Source organism: Akebia trifoliata, chromosome 10 (genome assembly GCF_017979445.1).
Source record: "Akebia trifoliata isolate Shusen 1 chromosome 10, ASM1797944v1, whole genome shotgun sequence".
Classification (NCBI taxonomy): domain Eukaryota; kingdom Viridiplantae; phylum Streptophyta; class Magnoliopsida; order Ranunculales; family Lardizabalaceae; genus Akebia; species Akebia trifoliata.
Window position 1 is genome coordinate 27,694,452 of NC_141384.1, and position 24,050 is coordinate 27,718,501.

General features: G+C 36.5%; 1 protein-coding gene across 1 annotated transcript; it reads left to right on the plus strand.

Annotated features, from left to right (window-relative positions):
* Positions 1-12,702: 12,702 nt before the first annotated feature.
* LOC147393559 (subtilisin-like protease 4) lies at positions 12,703-23,786 on the plus strand. Its single transcript, XM_086456409.1, is given in 4 exon segments — positions 12,703-12,765; positions 12,901-12,908; positions 21,630-22,504; positions 22,507-23,786. Coding segments are annotated over 4 exon segments (2,226 nt in total).
* The last annotated feature ends 264 nt before the right edge of the window (positions 23,787-24,050 follow it).

Here is a 24,050-nt window from a genome sequence, read left to right on the forward strand (position 1 = left end):
AAAAAAGATAGCTCCCACATACATAAATATATATATTTTTAAATTGATGTTGAAATTTGTTTGAATTCATTTGAAGGGATATGACTTAGACAAATCAAACAGCACTTTGTGGGTACTAATGCAGTAATGCTACTCCAAATCTAGTTCTTAAAATCATGTTGTCTACTCTTTCTTAACTAGTTTCGAGATAACCCTCCTTGATTTGGTATTTCTATAGATGGCAAATAGAAATGTATAACAATTCCGTCTCTTTTAACCTAAATTCTACTTAATTTGATCATAAGAGTATTTTCTAGGGGAGGAACCAGGGGTGGCAATCTCAACATGACCCATGAATACGACTCGAAAAAGACACGAAGTTAGTGGATTTAGATAAAAGTCTAATTAGGTTTGGAACATAATAGTGTCAACCCGCCTAACTCGTTTAGTTATTGTGTCATTAACGTTTAATTTTAAATATATCAACAATTACTTAAGAAAATTTTAAATTACTCATTGTTTTCTATAATTTCTTAGAACTTTTTCATAATATATTTTTTTACTATCAAATTTTATAAAATATAAAGGGTGTTTTAAGATATTTTAAAAATCAATAAATGGTTAAGATTTATTTTGGGAAAGAAAAAACAATTTTCTTAATAAGTTATTTATTTATATCTATATTTTTTACTCTATTTTTTTTTTTCATTAAAATCTAGAGGTATATAATGCTTGATTCCTAATATTGGCAAATGACCCTTAGTAAGATTTAAAATCTTACCAAGTAAAGCTAGTATGTCTAATGTGATAGTGAAATACACTTTGCTTAGTTAATAATAATAATAATAATAATATTGAAAAACACTTTCCTTATTAAATTGGTAAGGAAAGTTTTCTGATCAAATTAGTTTATGGCATCCAAAAACATGATCTGATATCACATTGTTGTAAAGGATAAAATTCTACGAACTTTAGAAAAAAATTAAAAAAAATATATTATTTTTCACCATTAAACTTAGTTTGCGGTTGTGTGACTTTATTTTTGCTAATGCTATTTTATTTTTGGTGGTAGAAATGAAACTTATTTCTTCCAATTAAGATAAGAATTTTATTAAATAGGTTATATTTGAGTTGGATCAGGTATACCTATTTATAAATGTATTGGATTTGGATTTAAGTTTTTAATACAATTATTAAATAAATTGGATTTGAGGTTGGTAAATTTTCATAATACCTTTACCTCAACACGACACGAACACAAACACGAACACGAACACGAACACGACCCAACCAGACCTATTGCCACTCCTAGGAAGAACCTAGAGAATTTTAAAAAGAAAGAAAAAAAATTAGTTCCACCTTTCTCAAGTTTCAGCTTTTTTTCCGCACTAATCATATTGACTAGGGCCCTGACATGCTCTCCTGATGTGGCGTGAGCATAGAACCATAGATTTCCTCGGGATATACAATTGCATATCCCTATAAATATTTACAATTTTGTATCCTGAGGAAAAATCTATGGTTGCACATGCCACGTCAGGAGAGCGGAGCGGGAGACAGAAAATCACCACTGTAATAGAAATGTAATAAAATCTAAAGAACTAGAAATGATCAAGTATGTTAATTTATGAGGTGTAGGTCCATTAGTCATGTAGACATAAAACAAAGCGCCACATGTCAGTTTTTGATTGGATGGTGGGTAAAACTTTGTCCTCCTAGGTTATAGCAGACTTCTTTTTTTTTTACATGCCGACTCAACAGGGATTCCTCTCTTGTTTCACATATGCGAGATGGAAGGCCTCAGCCAAACAAACCACGACTAAGCCGAACTTGGCTCGAATCAAATTGGATAAATTTTAAATCACCTTCTTCACATAAAATGGAGAAATGGTAAAAGACCTGGCCCACACCAAGGAAATGGCAAAAGCCCAGGCCAACACAAAGAAAATGACCCACCTTTTGTTCCTCACTCCCTTGGCTCACCTATAAATTACTTGCCCAATAGGCCCATTTATACACAAACATAAACGACTCTCACCCTTTCTTCTACTACTCAACACTCATGGAGAACAACATGGTTGTGCTTTTTTTCTTCATTTTCTTCTTCAATCTCTCTCCTACATTCGCTCATCGATATTCAGCAAGTCAAAGTATCAATCAAAATCGATTCTTTCTTCAAGAGAAGTATCGATATTTGCCTCTCGATGGTGTGAGCACTAATGGGAATCGGCTTTCACCTATAGATAGTGCAAGCACTAAGGGTAATCAGTTTTCGTCTATAGATGGTCATCGAGTTGGGCCTGTAGATAGTGCAAGCACTAAACGTAACCGATTTTCACCTCTAGATGGTAATCGATTTGGGCCTTTAGACAGTGCGAGAGCAAATGGTATCAAATTTTCACCTCTAGACGGTCATCGATCTGGGCCTCTAGATAGTGCAAGCGCTAATGGTAACAAATTTTCGCCTCTAGATGGAAGATTTCATGGTGTAACCAATGTAGGCGCCGATGGTAACCGATTTTCACCCTTAGACGGTCATCGAGGTGGGAGCATAGATAGTGCAAGCGCTAATGGTAACAAATTTTCGCCTCTAGATGGAAGATATCAGGGTGTAACCAGTGTGGGCGCCGATGGTAACCGATTTTCACCCTTAGATGGTCATCGAGGTGGGAGCATACAGAGTGCAAGCGCTAATGGTAACAAATTTTTGCCTCTAGATGGAAGATATCAGGGTGTAACCAGTGTGGGCGGCGATGGTAACCAATTTTCACCCTTAGACGGTCATCGAGGTGGGAGCATAGATAGTGCAAGCGCTAATGGTAACAAATTTTCGCCTCTAGATGGAAGATATCAGGGTGTAACCAGTGTGGGCGCCGATGGTAACCGATTTTCACCCTTAGACGGTCATCGAGGTGGGAGCATACAGAGTGCAAGCGCTAATGGTAACAAATTTTTGCCTCTAGATGGAAGATATCAGGGTGTAACCAGTGTGGGCGGCGATGGTAACCGATTTTCACCCTTAGACGGTCATCGAGGTGGGAGCATAGATAGTGCAAGCGCCAATGGTAACAAATTTTCGCCTCTAGATGGAAGATATCAGGGTGTAACCAGTGTGGGCGCCGATGGTAACCAATTTTCACCCTTAGACGGTCATCGAGGTGGGAGCATACAGAGTGCAAGCGCTAATGGTAACAAATTTTCGCCTCTAAATGGAAGATATCAGGGTGTAACCAGTGTGGGCGCGATGGTAACCGATTTTCACCCTTAGACGGTCATCGAGGTGGGAGCATAGATAGTGCAAGCGCTAATGGTAACAAATTTTCGCCTCTAGATGGAAGATATCAGGGTGTAACCAGTGTGGGCGCCGATGGTAACCGATTTTCACCCTTAGACGGTCATCGAGGTGGGAGCATACAGAGTGCAAGCGCTAATGGTAACAAATTTTTGCCTCTAGATGGAAGATATCAGGGTGTAACCAGTGTGGGCGGCGATGGTAACCGATTTTCACCCTTAGACGGTCATCGAGGTGGGAGCATAGATAGTGCAAGCGCCAATGGTAACAAATTTTCGCCTCTAGATGGAAGATATCAGGGTGTAACCAGTGTGGGCGCCGATGGTAACCAATTTTCACCCTTAGACGGTCATCGAGGTGGGAGCATACAGAGTGCAAGCGCTAATGGTAACAAATTTTCGCCTCTAAATGGAAGATATCAGGGTGTAACCAGTGTGGGCGGCGATGGTAACCGATTTTCACCCTTAGACGGTCATCGAGGTGGGAGCATAGATAGTGCAAGCGCTAATGGTAACAAATTTTCGCCTCTAGATGGAAGATATCAGGGTGTAACCAGTGTGGGCGCCGATGGTAACCGATTTTCACCCTTAGACAGTCATCGAGGTGGGAGCATAGATAGTGCAAGCGCTAATGGTAACAAATTTTCACCTCTAGATGGAAGATATCAGGGTGTAACCAGTGTGGGCGCTAATGGTAACCGATTTTCACCCCTAGACGGTCCTCGATATGGAACCATAGATAGTGCAAGCGCTAATGGTAACTGATTTTCGCCTCTAGACAACGCAAGCACTCATGACAACCTATTTTCAACTCCAAGTGGTCATCGATCTTCACTAATAGATAATACGGGCACTAATGCATGAATGTCAGAATGTAGTACTCAATATTTCTTATGTTTAAGCATGCATTTTAGATATTAAGATATTTACTATTAGTGTGACAATAATGTTGCCACTTTCATGTAGGGTACAGTTGTTTCGGGATATCTGGCATTCATATAGTTGCTCTAATATGTATCGAAATGCTTATTAGTGTGTTTTCATGGCTATATTATTTTCCTTTAATTTCGATGAAATTAGTCTCAATATGTTCCACTAGTTTTTCATCATTTCTATGAAAATTATATTAATTTTGATATAGCTGAAATTTAGGCTAACCGAAATTCAATAGCTTCGACGATAAATATGTAAGATAAGTGGAATTTGCACGAGTGCCAGCTAGTTTTGTTGGTATATTCTTTGAGTGATGATACCGAAGACCTGGGTTCAAATCCCACCAACACATTATTGAACACATTAAATAGGCTTACCAATCAAAAAAGAAGAAGATAGGTGGAATTTGAATGATTAGGAGTTCCAGTAATTTGCAACATCCAAGAAATAATGGTACTTTGAAAATCAACATTCATAATAAGAATGCATTAAAGGATGTAATAAGAGATTAATATTTCACAAAGAGTAATGATTTTCTAACTTGAAAATTTTTACTTGGTCTGTACTCAGCTGATGTGGCAAGGGCACAAAACACAAGGAAAATGATCAACAGTTCTATGCCCTTGCCACGACAGCTGAATATAGATCGAGTAAAAAATTTTAAGTTAGAAAATCATTAACATTCCACAAAGGGTCACAATAAAAAAAAAAAAAAAACTTCCTTAATTCCACGACAAATTGATTATTTAAGTCCATCCCAACTTCCTTAATTCCTCAAAACACAATTCAAAAACAAAACCATAATATGCTGATCACTTACCATTATAATTACTAACTTATTCTTGGTAGGACAATATCAGAGTTAGATTCAAGAAGAAGAGGAAGAGAGATGATGATTAAGATGATTGGGGAGTGTTTCTAACCAGAATAAGATCTCTAGTTGAATGTAATTTGTGAATCCACGCAATTCGAGCTGTGTGAGGGAGTGAAGTTTATGTTTCTAAATATATATTTTTAAAACTCGAGTAATTTTTTGGAAATTTTACCGAAGCCAACTTGTTTAGGTTTTTTATTTTTATTTTTGGAGGGGGGGGGGGTATATAAATAATCTTTTAAATTTAAGGGTATGTGATTAATAAAAATTAACATTTTGTGATTCTAACATTTAATAATTCCAAGTATAACTAATTTATTTTTTGAGAAATATATTTTGTGGTAGCCAAAAAGACCCCACACGTTGATGATTCGATACATAGCACCTTAAAATATGAGATGTAGCATATTTCCAATTCACCATCCGAGACCTATTGAATCCATGATTCAACGCTAGACTTTTGTCTAGAGTATAACTAATCCTGAGGATACTTGTCCAGCCATCATTCGTGACACCACGAGAGAGTTCAAATAATGAGGATATTAGTCAATTGTAACCTTTCAAACACGTTATGATTTCAACAAAGAAAAATGGATTAAAACCAGGAGGCCAACCTACTATCCAAGCACGAGCGCCTGAGTGCCTGGGGGTTGGGGGGGGGGGGGTATTTAAGACAAGGCAACTCGAAACTCTCTTAGAATCCCAGTACTCTATCAAATTCAAGACTAACTTGGTTGTCGGAGAAAAATAGTGAACACTTCAAAGAAATGTAAATGAACAAAAATCTAAGTTTCTGTTACTTGTTTGGTGGAGTTGAAGGGATAAAATAGATAGCTCCCACGTACATAAATATATATATATTTAAATTGATGTTGAAATTTGTTTGAATTCATTTGAAGGGATATGACTTAGACAAATCAAACAACACTTTGTGGGTACTAATACTACTCCAAAATCTAGTTCTTAAAGTCATGTTGTCTACTCTTTCTTAACTAGTTTTGAGATAACCCTCCTTGATTTGGTATTTCTATACATGGCAAAAATGTATAACAATTCCGTCTCTTTTAACCTAAATTCTACTTAATTCGTAATTAATTTGATCATAAGAGTATTTTCTAGGGGAGGACTCAGGGGTGGCAATCTCAATATGACCCATGAATACAACTCGAAAAAGACACGAAGTTAGTGGGTTTGGATCAAAGTCTAATTAGGTTTGAAACATAATAGCGTCAACCCGCCTAACTCGTTTAGTTATTGTGTCATTAACATTTAATTTTAAATATATCAACAATTACTTAAGAAAATTTTAAATTACTCATTGTTTTCTAGAATTTCCTAGAACTTTTTCATAATATATTTTTTTATTATCAAATTTTATAAAATATAAAGGGTGCTTTAAGATATTTTTAAATCAATAAATAATTAAGATTTATTTTGGAAAAAAAAAAAAAACAGTTTTCTCAATAAATTATTTATTTATATTTATATTTTTTACTCTATAAACTTATTTCTTCCAATTAAGATAAGAATTTTTATTAAATAGGTTATATTGAGTTGGATCAGTATATCTATTTATAAATGTATTGGTTTGGGTTTAAGTTTTTAACACAATTATTAAATAAATTGGATTTGAGGTTGGTAAATTTTCATAATACCCTTACCTCAACACGACACGACACGACCACGACCACGACCACGACCCGACCAGACCTATTGCCACTCCTAGTAAGAACCAAGAGAATTTCAAAAAGAAAGAAAAAAAATTAGTTCCATCTTTCTCAAGTTTCAGCTTTTTATCCGCACTAATCATATTGTTAAAAGTCACCAATGACTCAAGTTCCATGAGGCGGTTGGCCCAATGCATTTTAGAAGTGGACCTACACATCATTGATAAACTTGAATGGTGTTTAATTGACAAAAATCTAACTTCTGGTGAAAGAAAAGTGTATAGAAAGTACCCCCTAATTGTCATGTGGAGTTTTTTTTTTTCAAAAAATATCTATGGTTGTATGCACTTTATGATTTTAAAACTCGGCCTCAGCCAAACAAACCACGACTAAGCCGAACTTGGCTCGAATCAAATTGGATAAATTTTAAATCACCTTCTTCACATAAAATGGAGAAATGGTAAAAGCCCTGGCCCACACCACGGAAATGTTAAAAGCCCAGGCCAACACAAAGAAAATGACCCACCTTTTGTTCCTCACTCCCTTGGCTCACCTATAAATTACTTGCCCGATAGGCCCATTTACACAAACATAAACAACTCTCACCCTTTCTTCTACTACTCAACACTCATGGAGAACAACATGGTTGTGCTTTTTTTCTTCATTTTCTTCTTCAATCTCTCTCCTACATTCGCTCATCGATGGTCAGCAAGTCAAAGTATCAATCAAAATCGATTCTTTCTTCAAGAGAAGTATCGATTTTTGCCTCTCGATGGTGTGAGCACTAATGGGAATCGGCTTTCACCTATAGATAGTGCAAGCACTAAGGGTAATCATTTTTCGTCTATAGATGGTTATCGATTTGGGCCTCTAGACAGTGCAAGCTCTAAAGGTAACCGATTTTCACTATAGATGGTAATCGATTCGGGTCTATAGATAATGCGAGCCCTACTGGTGACAAACTCTCGCCTCTAGATGGAAGTCAAATTGGGGTTGTAACCGGTGGAAACACTAATGGTAACAAATTTTCACCTCTATATGGAAGATTTCAGGGTGTAACCAATGCGGGCGCCGATGGTAACCGATTTTCACCCCTAGACGGTCATCGATATGGGAGCATAGATGGTGCAAGCGCTAATGGTAACAAATTTTCGCCTCTAGATGGAAGATATTAGGGTGTAACCAGTGTGGGCGCCAATGGGACCGATTTTCACCCCTAGACGGTCATCGATATGGGAGCATAGATAGTGCAAGCGCTAATGGTAACAAATTTTCGCCTCTAGATGGAAGATATCAGGGTGTAACCAGTGTGGGCGCCGATGGTAATCGATTTTCACCCCTAGACGGTCATCGATATGGGACCATAGATAGTGTAGGCGCTAATGGTAACAAATTTTCGCCTCTAGATGGAAATTGATACCATACTGTAACCAATGTGGGCGCTAATGGTAACTGATTTTCACCCCTAGACGGTTCTCGATATGGGACTATAGATAGTGCAAGCACTAATGGTAACTGATTTTTGCCTCTAGACAACGCGAGCACTCATGGCAACCTATTTTCACCTCCAAGTGGTCTTCGATCTTCACTTATAGATAATACGAGCACTAATGCGTGAATGTCAGAATGTAGTACCTAATATTTCATATATTTAAGCATGCATTTTAGATATTAAGATTTACTATTAGTGTGACAATAATGTTGCCACTTTCATGTAGGGTACGTTGTTTCGGGATATCAGGCATTCATATAGTTGCTCTAATATGTATCGAAATGCTTATTAGTGTGTTTTCATGGCTATATTATTTTCCTTTAATTTCGATGAAATTAGTCTCAATATGTCTATCATTTCCACTAGTTTTTCATCATTTCTATGAAAGTTATATTAATTTTGATATAGCTGAAATTTAGGCTAACCGAAATTCAATAGCTTCGACGATAAATATGTAAGATAGGTGGAATTTGCATGAGTGCCAGCTAGTTTTGTTGGTATACTCTTTGAGTGATGATACCAAAGACCTGAGTTCAAATCCCACCAACACATTATTGAACACATTAAATAGGCTTACCAATCAAAAAAGAAGAAGATAGGTGGAATTTGAGTAATTAGGGGTTGTAGTAATTTGCAACATCCAAGAAATAATGGTACTTTGAAAATCAACATTCATAATAAGAATGCATTAAAGGATGTAATAAGAGATTAATATTCCATAAAGAGTCATGATTTTCTAACTCGAAATTTTTTACTTGATCTGTACTCAGCTGATGTGGCAAGGGCACATAATCATATATCTTTTTTTTCGGGATACACAAGAAAAATGATCAACAGTTCTATGCCCTTCCCACGTCAATTGAGTACAGATCGAGTAAAAAATTCAAGTTAGAAAATCATTAACATTCCACAAAGGGTCACAATAATAATAAAAAAAAACTTCCTTAATTCCACGGCAAATTGATTATTTAAGTCCATCTCAACTTCCTTAATTCCTCAAAACACAATTCAAAAGCAAAACCATAATATGATGATCACTTACCATTATAATTACTAACTTATTCTTGGTAGGACAATATCAGAGTTAGATTCAAGAAGAAGAGGAAGAGAGATGATGATCAAGAGAATAGGATCTCTAGTTGAATGTAATTTGTGAATCCATGCAAATCGAGCTATGCCAGGAAGTGAAGTTTATGCAAAGGTCCAAACAATCTAATTGCTTGATTTTTATTATTATTATTATTTTTGAAAAACTCAGGTACTTTTTGGAAAACTCGACCGAAGCCAACTTGTTTTGTTTGGTGTTTTTTTTTTTTTTTTTTTCTTGGGTATATAAATAATCTTTTAAATTTAAGGGTTTGTGATTAATAAAAATTAACATTTTGTGATTCTAACATCTAATAATCCAGAGTATAACTAATTTATTTTGTAAGAAATATATTTTGTGGTAGCCAAAAAGACCCCACACCTTGATGATTCAATACATGACACCTTAAAATATGAGATCTACTATATTTCCAACTCACCATCCGAGACGTATTGAATCCATGATTCAAGGCTAGACTTTTGTCCCGAGTATAACTAATCCTAAGGATACTTGTCCAACTACCATCGTTCAAGACACCACAAGAGAGTTCAAATAATGACGATATTAGTCAATCGTAACTTTCAAACATGCAACAATTCCAACAAAGAAAAATGGATTAAAACTAGAAAGCCAACCTACTATCCAAGCACGACTGCGAACGCCGACGGGGGGGGGGGGGGGCATTTAAGACAAGGCTACTCGAAAGTCTCTTAGAATCCCAATACTCTATCAAATTCAAGACTAACTTGATCGTCAGAGAAAAATAGTTAACACTTCAAAGAAATGTAAATGAACAAAAATCTAAATTTTTGCTACTTGTTTAGTGGAGTAGAAGGGATAAAAAAAGATAGGCCCCACATACATAAATATATATATATTTTTTAAATTGATGTTGAAATTTGTTTGAATTCATTTGACATGATATGATGACTTAGACAAATCAAACAACACTTTCTGGGTACTAATCCTACTCCAAAATCAAGTTCTTAAAATCATGTTGTTGACTCTTTCTTAACTAGTTTTGTGATACCCTCCTTGATTTGGTATTTCTACAGATGGCAAATAGAAATATATAACAATTCCGTCTCTTTTAACCTAAATTCTACCTAATTTGTAACTGATTTGATTGTAAGAGTATTTTCAAGGGGAGGACCCAAGCGTGGTAATCTTAACACGACCCATGAACACAACTCGAAAAAGACACGAAATTAGTGGGTTTGGATCAAACCTAATTGGGTTTAGATCATAATAATGTCAACCTGTCTAACACGATTATTAAATGGGTTAGGTTTGGGTTCTGAATGTCAACCCGCGTAACTCGTTTAATTATTGTGTTATTAACGTGTAATAAATGTATCAACAATTTCCTATTACTTTTTCATAATATATTTTTTTATTGTCAAATTTTATAAAATATAAAAAGTGTTTTAAGATATTTTTAAATCAATAAATGGGTACGATTTATTTTAGAAAAGAAAAAAACACTTTTCTCAATAAGTTATTTATTTATATCTATATTTTTTACTTCATTTTTTTCATTAAAATTTAGAGGTATATGATGCTTGATTCCTAATATTGGTAAAATGACCCTCAGTAAGATTTAAATCTTATCAAGTAAAACTAGTATGTCTAATGTGATAGTGAAATGCACTTTGCTTAGCCAATAATAATATTGAAAAACACTTTTCTTATTAAGTTGGTAAGGAAAGTTTTCTGACCAAATCACCCTATGGCATCCAAAAACATGATCTGATGTCACATGATTTTAAATGAAAAAATTCTATTAACTTTAGAAAAAAAAATTAAAAGAAAGTTATTTTTCACCATTGAACTTAGTTTGCGGTTGTGTGACTTTATTTTTACTAATGATACATTTTTTTTTTTGGTGATAGAAATGAAACTTATTTCTTCCAGGATAAGAATTTTATTAAATAGATTATATTTGGGTTGGATCAGGTATACCTATTTATAAATGAATTGGGTTTGGGTTTAAGTTTTTGACACAATTATTAAATGAATTGGATTTGAGGTTGGGTTTTTATAATACTCTTTCCTCAACACGACATGACCAACCAAACCCATTGCCACCACTAGGAAGAACCAAGAGAAGTTCAACAAGAAAGAAAACAAATTAGTACCATCTTTCTCTAGTTTCTGATTTTTATCCACGCTAATCATATTGTTAAAAATCACCAATGACTAGCTCCATGAAGGGGTTGGCCCAATGCATTGTAGGAGTGGACCTACACATCATAGATGAACTTGATTGGTGTTTAATTGCCAAAAATCTAACTTCTGGTCAAAGAAAAGTTTATAGAAAGTATTTGATACCAAACACAGAAGCAAACTTTGATGCACCCCCACCCCGTAATTGCCATGTGGTGTGCTTTTTTTTTTTTCAAAATATCTTGGGTTCTATGCACTTTATGGTTTTAAAACTCGTTTTCGTGTCTCGTCTTGTCTATGCCAGATACCGAGTCGTCTTGGACAAGTTTTTTGATTCATTTGAGACGTCTCATTCAAAAATGGGAAAAATGAATGTGGGAGTTTAAATTGTCCGAAAAATTGACTTCTTCATCCATGCCTAATACCAGGAAGACTCTGGCGATATGTCTCCATCTCGGATGAGCTTTGAAACCATGATGCACTTCCCACATTGACCGAGTGAAAATTTTTGAGTCAGAAAATCACGACTCTCAAAGAATAATGATAAATTGACTAAGGGCCTGACATACTCTCCTGATGTGGCATGAGCATAGAACCATAGATTTCCTCAGGATATACAATTGCATATCCCTATAAATATTTGCAGTTTTGTATCCCGAGGGAAAAATCTATGGTTGCACATGCCATGTGAGGAGAGTGGAGGGGGAGACAGAAAATCACCACTCTAATAGAAAAGTGCTAAAATCCAAAGATATAGAAATCATCAAGTATGTTAATTTATGAGTTGTAGGACCATTAGGCATGTAGATCCAAAACAAAGTGCCACATGTCAGTTTTTGATTGGATGGTGGATAAAACTTTGGTCCTCCTTGGTTATAGCGAACTTATTTTTTCTACATGCTGACTCAACAGGGATTCCTCTCTTGTTTCACGTATGCGAGACGGAAGGCCTCAGCCAAACAAACAACGACTAAGCCGACCTTGGCTCGAATCAAATTGGATAAATTTTAAATCACATTCTTCACATAAAATGGAGAAATGGTAAAAGCCCTGGCCCACACCAAGGAAATGTTAAAAGCCCAGGCCAACACAAAGAAAATGACCTACCTTTTGCTCCTCACTCCCTTGGCTCACCTATAAATAACTTGCCCAATAGGCCCATTTACACACAAACATAAACAACTCTCACCCTTTCTTCTACTACTCAACACTCATGGAGAACAACATGGTTGTGCTTTTTTTCTTCATTTTCTTCTTCAATCTCTCTCCTACATTCGCTTATCGATATTCTGGAAGTCAAAGTATCAATCAAAATCGATTCTTTCTTAAAGAGAAGAATCAATTTTCGCCTCTCGAAGGTGTGAGCACTAATGGGAATCAGTTTTCACCTATAGATAGTGCGAGCACTAAGGGTAATCAGTTTTCTTCTATAGATGGAAGATATCAGGGTGTAACCAGTGTGGGCGCCGATGGTAACCGATTTTCACCCCTAGACGGTCATCGACATGGGACCATAGATAGTGCAAGTGCTAATGGTAACAAATTTTCGCCTCTAGATGGAAGATATCAGGGTATAACCAGTGTGGGCACCGATGGTAACCGATTTTCACCACTAGACGGTCATCGATATGGGACCATAGATAGTGCAGGCACTAATGGTAACAAATTTTCACCTCTAGTTGGAAATCGATACCAGACTGTAAACAATGTGGGCGCTAATGGTAATTGATTTTCGCCTCTAGACAACGCGAGCACTCATGGCAACCTATTTTCACCTCCAAGTGGTCATCGATCTTCACTTATAGATAATACGGGCACTAATGGATGAATGTCAGAATGTAGTACTCAATATTTCATATATTTAAGCATGCATTTTAGATATTAAGATATTTACTATTAGTGTGACAATAATGTTGCCACTTTCATGTAGGGTACAGTTGTTTCGGGATATCAGGCATTCATATAGTTGCTCTAATATGTGTCGAAATGCTTATTAGTGTGTTTTCATGGCTATATTATTTTCCTTTAATTTCGATGAAATTAGTCTCGATATGTCTATCATTCCACTAGTTTTTCATCATTTCTATGATAATTATATTAATTTTGATATAGCTGAAATTTAGGCTAACCGAAATTCAATAGCTTCGACGATAAAAGATGTAAGATAGGTGGAATTTGCACGAGTGCCAGCTAGTTTTGTTGGTATACTCTTTGAGTGATGATACCAAAGACCTGGGTTCAAATCCCACCAACACATTATTGAACACATTAAATAGGCTTACCAATCAAAAAGAAGAAGATATGTGGAATTTGAATAATTAGGGGTTGCAGTAATTTGCAACATCCAAGAAATAATGGTACTTTGAAAATCAACATTCATAATAAGAATGCATTAAAGGATGTAGTAAGAGATTAATACTCCACAAAGAGTCAAGATTTTCTAACTCGAAAATTTTTACTTGATCTGTACTCAGCTGATGTGGCAAGGACACAAAATCATATAATCTTTTGCTTCAGGATACACAAGGAAAATGATCAACAGTTCTATGCCCTTGGCTCGAATTATGGGGGGGTATTTAAGACAAGGTAACTCGAAACTCTCTTAGAATCCCAGTACTCTATCAAATTCAAGTCTAACTTGGTTGTCGAGAAAAAATAGTTAACACTTCAAAGAAATGAAAATGAACAAAAATCGAAGTTTCTGTTACTTGTTTGGTGGAGTTGAAGGGATAAAAAAAGATAGCTCCCACATACATAAATATATATATTTTTAAATTGATGTTGAAATTTGTTAGAATTCATTTGAAGGGACATGACTTAGACAAATCAAACATCACTTTGTGGGTACTAATACTACTCCAAAATCTAGTTTTTAAAATCATGTTGTCTACTCTTTCTTAACTAGTTTTGAGATAACCCTCCTTGATTTGGTATTTTTATAGATGGCAAATAGAAATGTATAACAATTCCGTCTCTTTTAACCTAAATTCTACTTAATTTGTAATTAATTTGATCATAAGAGTATTTTCTAGGGGAGGACCCAGGGGTGGCAATCTCAACATGACCCATGAATACAACTCGAAAAAGACATGAAGTTAGTGGGTTTGGATCAAAGTCTAATTAGGTTTGGAACATAATAGTGTCAACCCGCCTAACTCGTTTAGTTATTGTGTCATTAACGTTTAATTTTAAATATATCAACAATTACTTAAGAAAATTTTAAATTACTCATTGTTTTCTAAATTTTCCTAGAATTTTTTCATAATATATTTTTTTATTATCAAATTTTATAAAAATAAAGGGTGCTTTAAGATATTTTAAATCAATAAATAATTAAGATTTATTTGGAAAAAAAAAAAAACAGTTTTCTCAATAAGTTATTTATTTATATTTATATTTTTTACTCTATTTTTTTTTTCATTAAAATCTAGAGGTATATAATGCTTGATTCCTAATATTGGCAAATGACCCTCAGTAAGATTTAAAATCTTACCAAGTAAAGCATGTCTAATGTGATAGTGAAATACACTTTGCTTGGCTAATAATAATAATAATAATATTGAAAAACACTTTACGTATTAAATTGGTAAGGAAAATTTTCTGATCAAATTAGTTTATAGCATCCAAAACATGATATGATGTCACATGGTTGTAAAGGACAAAATTCTACGAACTTTAAAAAAAAATTATTTTTCACCATTAAACTTAGTTTGCGGTTGTGTGTCTTTATTTTTACTAATGCTATTTTATTTTTAGTGGTAAAAATGAAACTTATTTCTTCCAATTAAGATAAGAATTTATTAAATAGGTTATATTTGGGTTGAATCAGGTATACCTATTTATAAATGTATTGGATTTGGGTTTAAGTTTTTGACGCAATTATTAAATAAATTGGATTTGAGGTTGACAAATTTTCATAATACCCTTACCTCAACACGAGACGAACACGAACGCACGACCCGCCCCAGACCCATTGCCACTCCTAGGAAGAACCAAGAGAATTTCAAAAAGAAAGAAAAAAAAATTAGTTCCATCTTTCTCTAGTTTCAGCTTTTTATCCGCACTAATCATATTGTTAAAAGTCACCAATAACTCTAGTTCCATGAGGGAGTTGGCCCAATGCATTTTAGAAGTGGACCTACACACCATAGATAAACTTTGAATGGTGTTTAATTGACAAAAATCTAACTTCTGGTGAAAGAAAAGTGTATAGAAAGTGTTTGATACCGAACACACAAGTAAGTTTTGATGCACCCCCACCCCCTAATTGTCATGTGGTGTTTTTTTTTTTTTCAAAAAATATCTAGGGTTCTAAGCACTTTATGATTTTAAAACTCGGTTTCGTGTCTCGTCTCGTCCATGTCAGATACCGAGTCGTCTTAGACAAATTTTTTGATACATTTGAGACGTCTCATTAAAAAATGAGAACAATGAATGTGAGAGTTTAAATTGTCCGAAAAATTGATTTGTCCGTCCATGCCTGATACCAAGAAGACTCTAGCCATATGTCTCGATCTTGGAAGAGTTTTGAAACCATGATGCACTTCCCACGTTGACCGAGTGAAATTTTTTGAGTTAGAAAATCACGACTCTCAAAGAATGATGATAAATTGACTAGGGCCTTGACATACTCTCCTGATGTGGCATGAGCATAGAACCATATATTTCCTTGGGATATACAATTGCATATCCCTATAAATATTTATAGTTTTGTATCCCGAGGAAAAATCTATGGTTGCACATGCCACATCTGGAGAGCAGAGGGGGAGGCAGAAAATCACCACTCTAATAGAAAAGTAATAAAATCTAAAGAACTAGAAATCATCAAGTATGTTAATTTATGAGGTGTAGGTCCATTAGTCATGGAGACCCAAAACAAAGCGCCACATGTCAGTTTTTGATTGGATGGTGGGTAAAACTTTGGTCCTCCTAGGCTATAGCAAACTTCTTTTTTTATTTTTTTACATGCCGACTCAACAGGGATTCCTCTCTTGTTTCACATATGCGAGACGGAAGGCCTCAGCCAAACAAACCACGACTAGCCGACCTTGGCTCGAATAAAATTGGATAATTTTAAATCACCTTGTTCACATAAAATGGAGAAATGGTAAAAGCCCTGGCCCACACCAAGGAAATGGTAAAAGCCCAGGCCAACACAAATAAAATGACCCACCTTTTGTTCCTCACTCCCTTGGCTCACCTATAAATTACTTTCCCGATAGGCCCATTTACACACAAACATAAACAACTCTCACCCTTTCTTCTACTACTCAGCACTCATGGAGAACAACGTGGTTGTGCTTTTTTTTCTTCATTTTCTTCTTCAATCTCTCTCCTACATTCGCTTATCGATATTCAGGAAGTCAAAGTATCAATCAAAATCGATTCTTTCTTAAAGAGAAGAATTGATTTTCGCCTCTCGATGGTGTGAGCACTAATGGGAATCGGCTTTCACCTATAGATAGTGGGAGCACTAAGGGTAATCAGTTTTCGTCTATAGATGGTCATCGATTTGGGCCTCTAGACAGTGCAAGCACTAAAGGTTGCCGATTTTCACCTCTAGATGGTAAACAATTTGGGCCTTTGGACAGTGTGAGAGCTAAAAATAATCGAGACGATAATCGATTTGGGCCCTTAGACAGTTCAAGAGCAAATGGTAACAAATTTTCACCTCTAGATGGTCAACGATTTGGGCCTTTAGACAGTGCAAGTACTAAAGATAACCGATTTTCACCTCTAGATGGTGATCAATCTGGGTCTATAGACAGTGCTAATGGTAACAAATTTTCACCTGTAGATGGTGATCGATCTGGGTCTATAGACAGTGCTAATGGTAACAAATTTTCACCTCTAGAGGGTCATCGATTTGGGCCTCTAGACAGTGCAAGTACTAAAGATAACCGATTTTCAGCTCTAGATGGATGAAGTGGGGGTATAACCAGTGTGAGTACTAATGGTGACAAACTTTCGCCACTAGATGAAAGTCGAACTTGGACTACAACCAGTGGGGGGGGACTAATGGTAACACGTCTAGATGGAAATCGGTTTCAGAGTGTAACCAATGTGGGCGCTAATGGTAACCGATTTTCACCCCTAGATGGTCATCGATATGGGACCATAGCTAGTGCAAGTGCTAATGGTAACTGAATTTCGCCTCTAGACAATGTGGGCGATCATGGGAACCTATTTTCACCTCCAAACGGTCATCGATCTTCACTTATGGATAATGCGGGCACTAATGCGTGAATGTAGTACTTAATATTTTTTTATGTTTAAGCATGCATTTTATATATTAAGATATATACTATTAGTGTGACAATATTATTCCCACTTTCATGTAGGGTACAGTTGTTTCGGGCTATCGGGCATTCATATAGGTGCTCCAATATGTATCGAAATGCTTATTAGTGTACTTTTAATGAAAAAGTGGTTTCAATATGTCTATGTTTCCATCATTTATATGAAAATTATATTGATTTCAATATTGTTCAATTTAGGGCTGGCAACAAATCGGTTCGGTAGCAGATCAATATCACTCCAATATCGATCCAATTTTTGTTAAACATGTACCTGATCTGATCAGATTAATGAATGTGTGACCAATGTGATTTCATATTCTACTAAAAGAAAGGCTTTTATAATATTGCTTTGGCCTTTTTTTTATTTTTAAATTTAGAGGGCAATCATGTGCCAGCTTTTGTAGTAGACTCATGATCCAAAGGTGTCTACGTGACACGCTTCAGTTGGTTTTTTAACATCTTGACTCTTAATCAAGCCGTACACACAGTCCAATGTGTTTATTTCCTAATCAAATTGTGCCATGTAGACATTGTTCGTATGCACAAATCGCAAGCCTACTACCTGTTGTTGTGATGGACCCGTGAATGTAACACCAGTAGCACCTAAGCTTCATAGGCGTTGGCATGCCTAAGACATAACCATGGTCCAACAATGTGATTTTGTACTGATCACCGCGTCTGTATTGTAAATATGCAGTTACGAATAATCCAGCCAAAGTAATAGGAATAAGACCTAACACGATTCCAAATAGTAAAACTTCAATCATTTCAATTTGTTTGAAAGAGGAAAAAAGAGAGAGTCATTTTTATCCCTAACTAAAATCAATATAATAGAAAATAATTGTCTTTTATGTATATATTATTTCCCCTGGTTCTAATACTACTATGGGCCTTACACAATCAATTGGATCATATAGATATCCCTAGGGGTGGACTCAGGATTTTCTTTTAATGGGGGCAAACTTATAGTTCATTGGAGGGTGAGGGGGCAAAAATTGGAGGGAGATGAGGGAGTAGGGGCAACAGGGTCTAACATAGATTCAAGGGTATCTAAAATGCCCAAAAAAGTTGAGTGGGGGCAATTGCCCCCAATGTCTCTTTACTAGCTCTACTCTGGATATCCCTTCAACACAACATAGGTTATCAAAAGGATCTTAGACGACCCACCAAAGCATGCAAGTAAGCTCTTTCAGAAAATGGATTCCTATTCAAAGAGTGCATAACTGCAACCGCATCGCTGGTCACGTAGTCATAAATATATGTATCTCTATACAAACATTACCTATATTTGTATAGGGATCTATAATATATACTCCGAGATACATGTTTTATCCTAACAGTTGGATTTTGTATTTTTCACATGAGTCACTGGATTGCGACACATTTTTATAGAAAACATATATTGGCACCTAAACTTTTACTTATCACATCCCTATTAACGATTAAAACACACTATTCAAACAAAACAAAGGTCTGGCTCAAGTTATAATCTCAATATAACAAAATGTTATACCACTTGTTCAAAAAAAAAAAAAAAAAAATCATTAGTTGTTTACAATTATTATTAGGGGCTCATATAAAATCCTAAACCTAAAAAATAGAAATCTAACGAAAAAAAAGGTGAGAGTTTCTATTGGCACCCTAACTTTTACTTATTCTCAACTATTCACTTAGTTTCTTTATTTTTAATTGGAGTCTAATATGTAAAAAAGTTGGGGTGCCCATAGCATCTCTCTTTTTATAACCCAACAAAAAACAACTTGGATGCATCCAACTCAAGCCGAATGGGCTAAACCCATCCTGAAGTGAGTCTTGGATTGGGTTCAATTTTGTGAATTGGAATCTAACTAGAACTTGGGCTGACGCCTTGGGCTTTCAACCTAACCGAAGTAGACCTATATTATCATCCATGCCTTTTTTAGCCATTGAATTTTATCTTTTTATTGTGGGCTTGAAGTCACCCATGGGCCTTTACATATGATCAAAGTCGATGGTTATAAATTCCCTATTAGGCTGAATGGCTGATAATTTATGTAAGAAAGGATAGATTTAACATTCATGGATTAATGAGCCACAATGTATCTTAGTAGTGGTAGTGCATCGCTTCGACCCACTGATCCCTATGTATATTTGACCCACCTTTGACCAAACATGTCTCATTGTTGATTTCTATTGATGGTATTTAAGTAATTTTAAGTAGCATGATCAAATGGTTAAAAATCACCAATCAAGCTTTTTTTTTCTTATGTCTAAGTTCATTAGGAGGTGGACCCAAATATTAACTTAATTGGTGTTAATTGCCATTAGTTCCCATCTTTTTTTTTTTGGGTATATTAGAAACACCCGACTGTAAAATTGTTGATCTTAGGTTGACACCCTTGCAAAATCCAAGATTTGGCTTACCCCCCTTGACTGTAAGTCAACGCTGCATTTTCTTGCTGATTTGACAGTGAAATTGTGATATTTTCCAAATTTCTGTTTAAATACTTAAATTACTAAGTTAAAATTTCACTGTTAAATCATTTTTTTTTTTTTTTAATAAAAAGGTTGAGTTACGGTCAAGGGGGGCAAATCTAATCTTGCATTTTGCAAGGAGGTAAACCTAATATCACTAATTTTATAGGGGGTATTTTTAAAATACCCCTCTTTTTTATAGAAATGAAATCATTGTTAGAAATGGCCAATCAGACTGATTTTAAGCAAATTAAAACCATGCCTTGGTGGATCAATTGGCACGCAAGAGTGCCACGTTGAATGAGCGGATCTCTAAGAAAATCAAATTGCACTCCTCATGGGAATATATATTTGCTACCCTAGTGGATCAGCAAAGTTTGATCCACCCCATCACACATACCATGTGGGCCACCCTTGACGGTTTAAAAAATTCATGAAAGCCCATCATGGAAAACTTCTAAACTCCAAACAGCTAGAAATCACCAATTCGATTCTTTTTTATTTCTAGGTCCATCAAGAGTGGTGTACACATCTATCAGGTAAGTGGGTCAAAGTAATATGCCACATGTCAATTTTTTATTAGGTGGCATATCAAACTTTCCTACACCATGGTGTAGCAAACTATTTCTTCATGCCGGCTCAATTGCAGAAACTCCGCCCCATATAAAGTTCGAACTTGTTTTAACATGCACGAGACACGAGCCTCAGCCAAAGAAACCGCCTAGTTAGCCGACCTTAAAAAGAATCTAGGGATATTTACGAAAAAGTGATTAACTTTGGACGAATTTACGATTCTGACTTACTATTTATATTGATTACTAAAAGATGAACGATAACGAATTTGAAGATTTTTAAAGTGATTATTTTGTTGGTTCACTTTAAACCTGCGAAATAATCATTTCGTCCTGAATTTTTTTTTATAGCGAAAACGTGATTATTCACGTTTTGATAATTAAAATGAAAAGTGACTGAAATCCTAAATAAGTCATTTTCAGCTCGTGAAATAGTAATTCACTCTAGAATCTAATTTATCAAAGATTTCATGTTAAAGCCGGCATACAAGCTCAAAAATGGTAAGCCTGGGCCCACACCTACTCTCTTGGCTCACCCATAAATAGCCTCAGTTGCAAACACAAAACAGTACTTCACTTCTTTAGAACATGGCTGTGCATGTGGTTTTGTTCCTCATTTTCTTCTTCAATTTCTCTCCATCATTTGCTCACCAGTTTTCACCTTTAAGTGATGATAAGCTCACTAATGATAATCGATTTTCGCCTCTAGACGATAATCAGTTTCAGCCCATAGATGATGCGAGCACTATAGATGGTCACCGACATTTGCCTATTGGTAGTGAGAGCGATGGTAACCGATATTTGGCTGTAACGAGTGTGAGCGAGAATACTAATTTACAGACATACATTGTTCATGTAAAACAACCCGAATCCACAATTTTGGCCCAAAATGAAGACCGTGAGAATTGGTATCGATCGTTCTTGCCAGTTAGTATTGCTAGTTCGAATGGGCCACAACGGATGGTCTATTCTTACCATAATGTGATTAGTGGATTTGCAGCTCGGCTAACGGAGGAAGAAGTGAAAGCCATGAAACAAAAGGATGGGTTTGTGTCGGCGCACCCAGACCGAAGATTGCCTCTACTGACGACCCACACACCGCAATTTTTGGGCTTGCACCAAGAAATGGGCGTATGGAAGGATTCGAATTTCGGTAAGGGTGTGGTTATTGGACTCTTGGACACTGGAGCATTTCCTGCCCATCCTTCATTTAGCGACGAGACTATGCCACCTCCCCCGGCTAAATGGAAAGGGAAATGTGATTTCAACGTGTCAATTTGCAACAACAAGATTGTCGGAGCACGAACTTTTCTTGGCGGACCTAAGGCAGAGCCCCCCATCGACATAGAGGGGCATGGGACACATACGGCTAGTACGGCCGCGGGTGCATTTGTAAAGAATGTCAATGTGCTTGGTAATGCTAAAGGCACGGCAGTGGGGATGGCACCTAATGCTCACTTGGCAATCTACAAGGTATGTTCGATAGAGGATTGCGCGGATTCCGATATGCTAGCTGGGATAGACGCTGCCGTGGAGGATGGTGTTGATGTTATCTCCATGTCAATTGGGGGAGACTCCGTTCCTTTTTATAAGGACAGTATTGCGATTGGCTCCTTTGGGGCAATCCAAAAGGGAGTTTTCTTTAGTTGCGCGGGAGGGAATAATGGTCCATTCAATAGCACATTATCGAATGAAGCCCGTGGATTTTAACGGTTGGAGCGAGCACGATTGATAGAAGCATAAGGGCTACTGCGAAGCTTGGAAATTATGAGGAATTCAACGGCGAATCTCTTTTCCAACCCAATAACTTCAAATCCACATTGTTGCCACTTATAGATGCAGGTGCTAATAGTAAACCTGAGTCCAAATTCTGTGGTGAGGGGGCCTTTAATGGCACTGACGTCAAAGGGAAAGTTGTGTTGTGTGCTCGAGGCGGAGGTGTATTTAGGATTGCTAAAGGTGTAGAAGTGCAAAAAGCTGGAGGTGCTGCAATGATTCTCATGAATGAAGAGGCAGATGCCTATAGTACCTTGGCCGATGCTCACGTTCTTCCCGCATCCCATGTGAGCTTTGCCGATGGGTCGAAGATCAAATCTTATATAAACTCAACATCCAATCCCACAGCAACGATCGAATTTAAAGGAACGATAATTGGAATGTCATCAGCTCCAATTGTCACGTCTTTCTCTTCAAGAGGCCCAAGTTTAGCAAGCCCGGGCATTCTTAAGCCTGATATCATAGGCCCTGGCGTGAGCATTCTCGCTGCATGGCCCTTCGCTCTCGACGACACGAATTCCAAATTTACATTTAACATAATTTCGGGAACATCAATGTCATGCCCTCATCTTAGTGGGATTGCAGCTTTGCTCAAGAGTTCACACCCTGATTGGTCACCAGCTGCGATTAAGTCCGCTATCATGACAACTGCCGACCTTTTAAATGTGGACAGCAAACCAATTTTGGACCAAGCACTCACCCCTGCAGACCTATTCGCCATGGGTTCAGGACACGTAAACCCTTTTAGAGCAAACAACCCTGGTCTTGTTTACGACATTCAACCCGATGATTATATACCCTACTTATGCGGCTTGGGGTATACAGACTTACAAGTCGGAATTATTGCCCATCGTTCAATAAAATGCTCAGATCATACCAGCATTCCCGAAGGGGAATTGAACTACCCATCATTCTCTATTTCATTAGGACCATCTCAAACGTTTACGAGGACGGTCACCAATGTAGGTGAAGCACATTCATCTTACATGGTTGAGATTGTGGCGCCTGGTGGGTTCAATGTGAGTGTCAATCCCGATACACTACATTTCTCAGAGACTAACCAAAAATTGACCTATTCGGTTACATTTAGCCAAATTTGGTCGACCGAGGGGGTACCGAAGTTTGGTAAAGGATTTCTCAACTGGGTTTCTTCGGAACACTTCGTTAGGAGTCCAATAGCAGTCACTTTCAAGTGAAAAAGGGTGGGGGCAATAACTATTAGCATGAATGTTTTCATGTGTACTGGAATTTATGTGTCAAAATGTTATAATTATCTCTATTTACTGAAATCTTAATCTTCAAATGTCTTTGTTTGAAGCTTTGACACAATTCAATAGTAGCTACGTTCATGACTTTTACAATATGTATTGGTTTTGTGTGTCAAAATTGTGGTTTTAAAGCATTTATCTACAACGATCACAACAAAGCTTTATCCTTAAGAGTTGGGGTTGGCCATACTT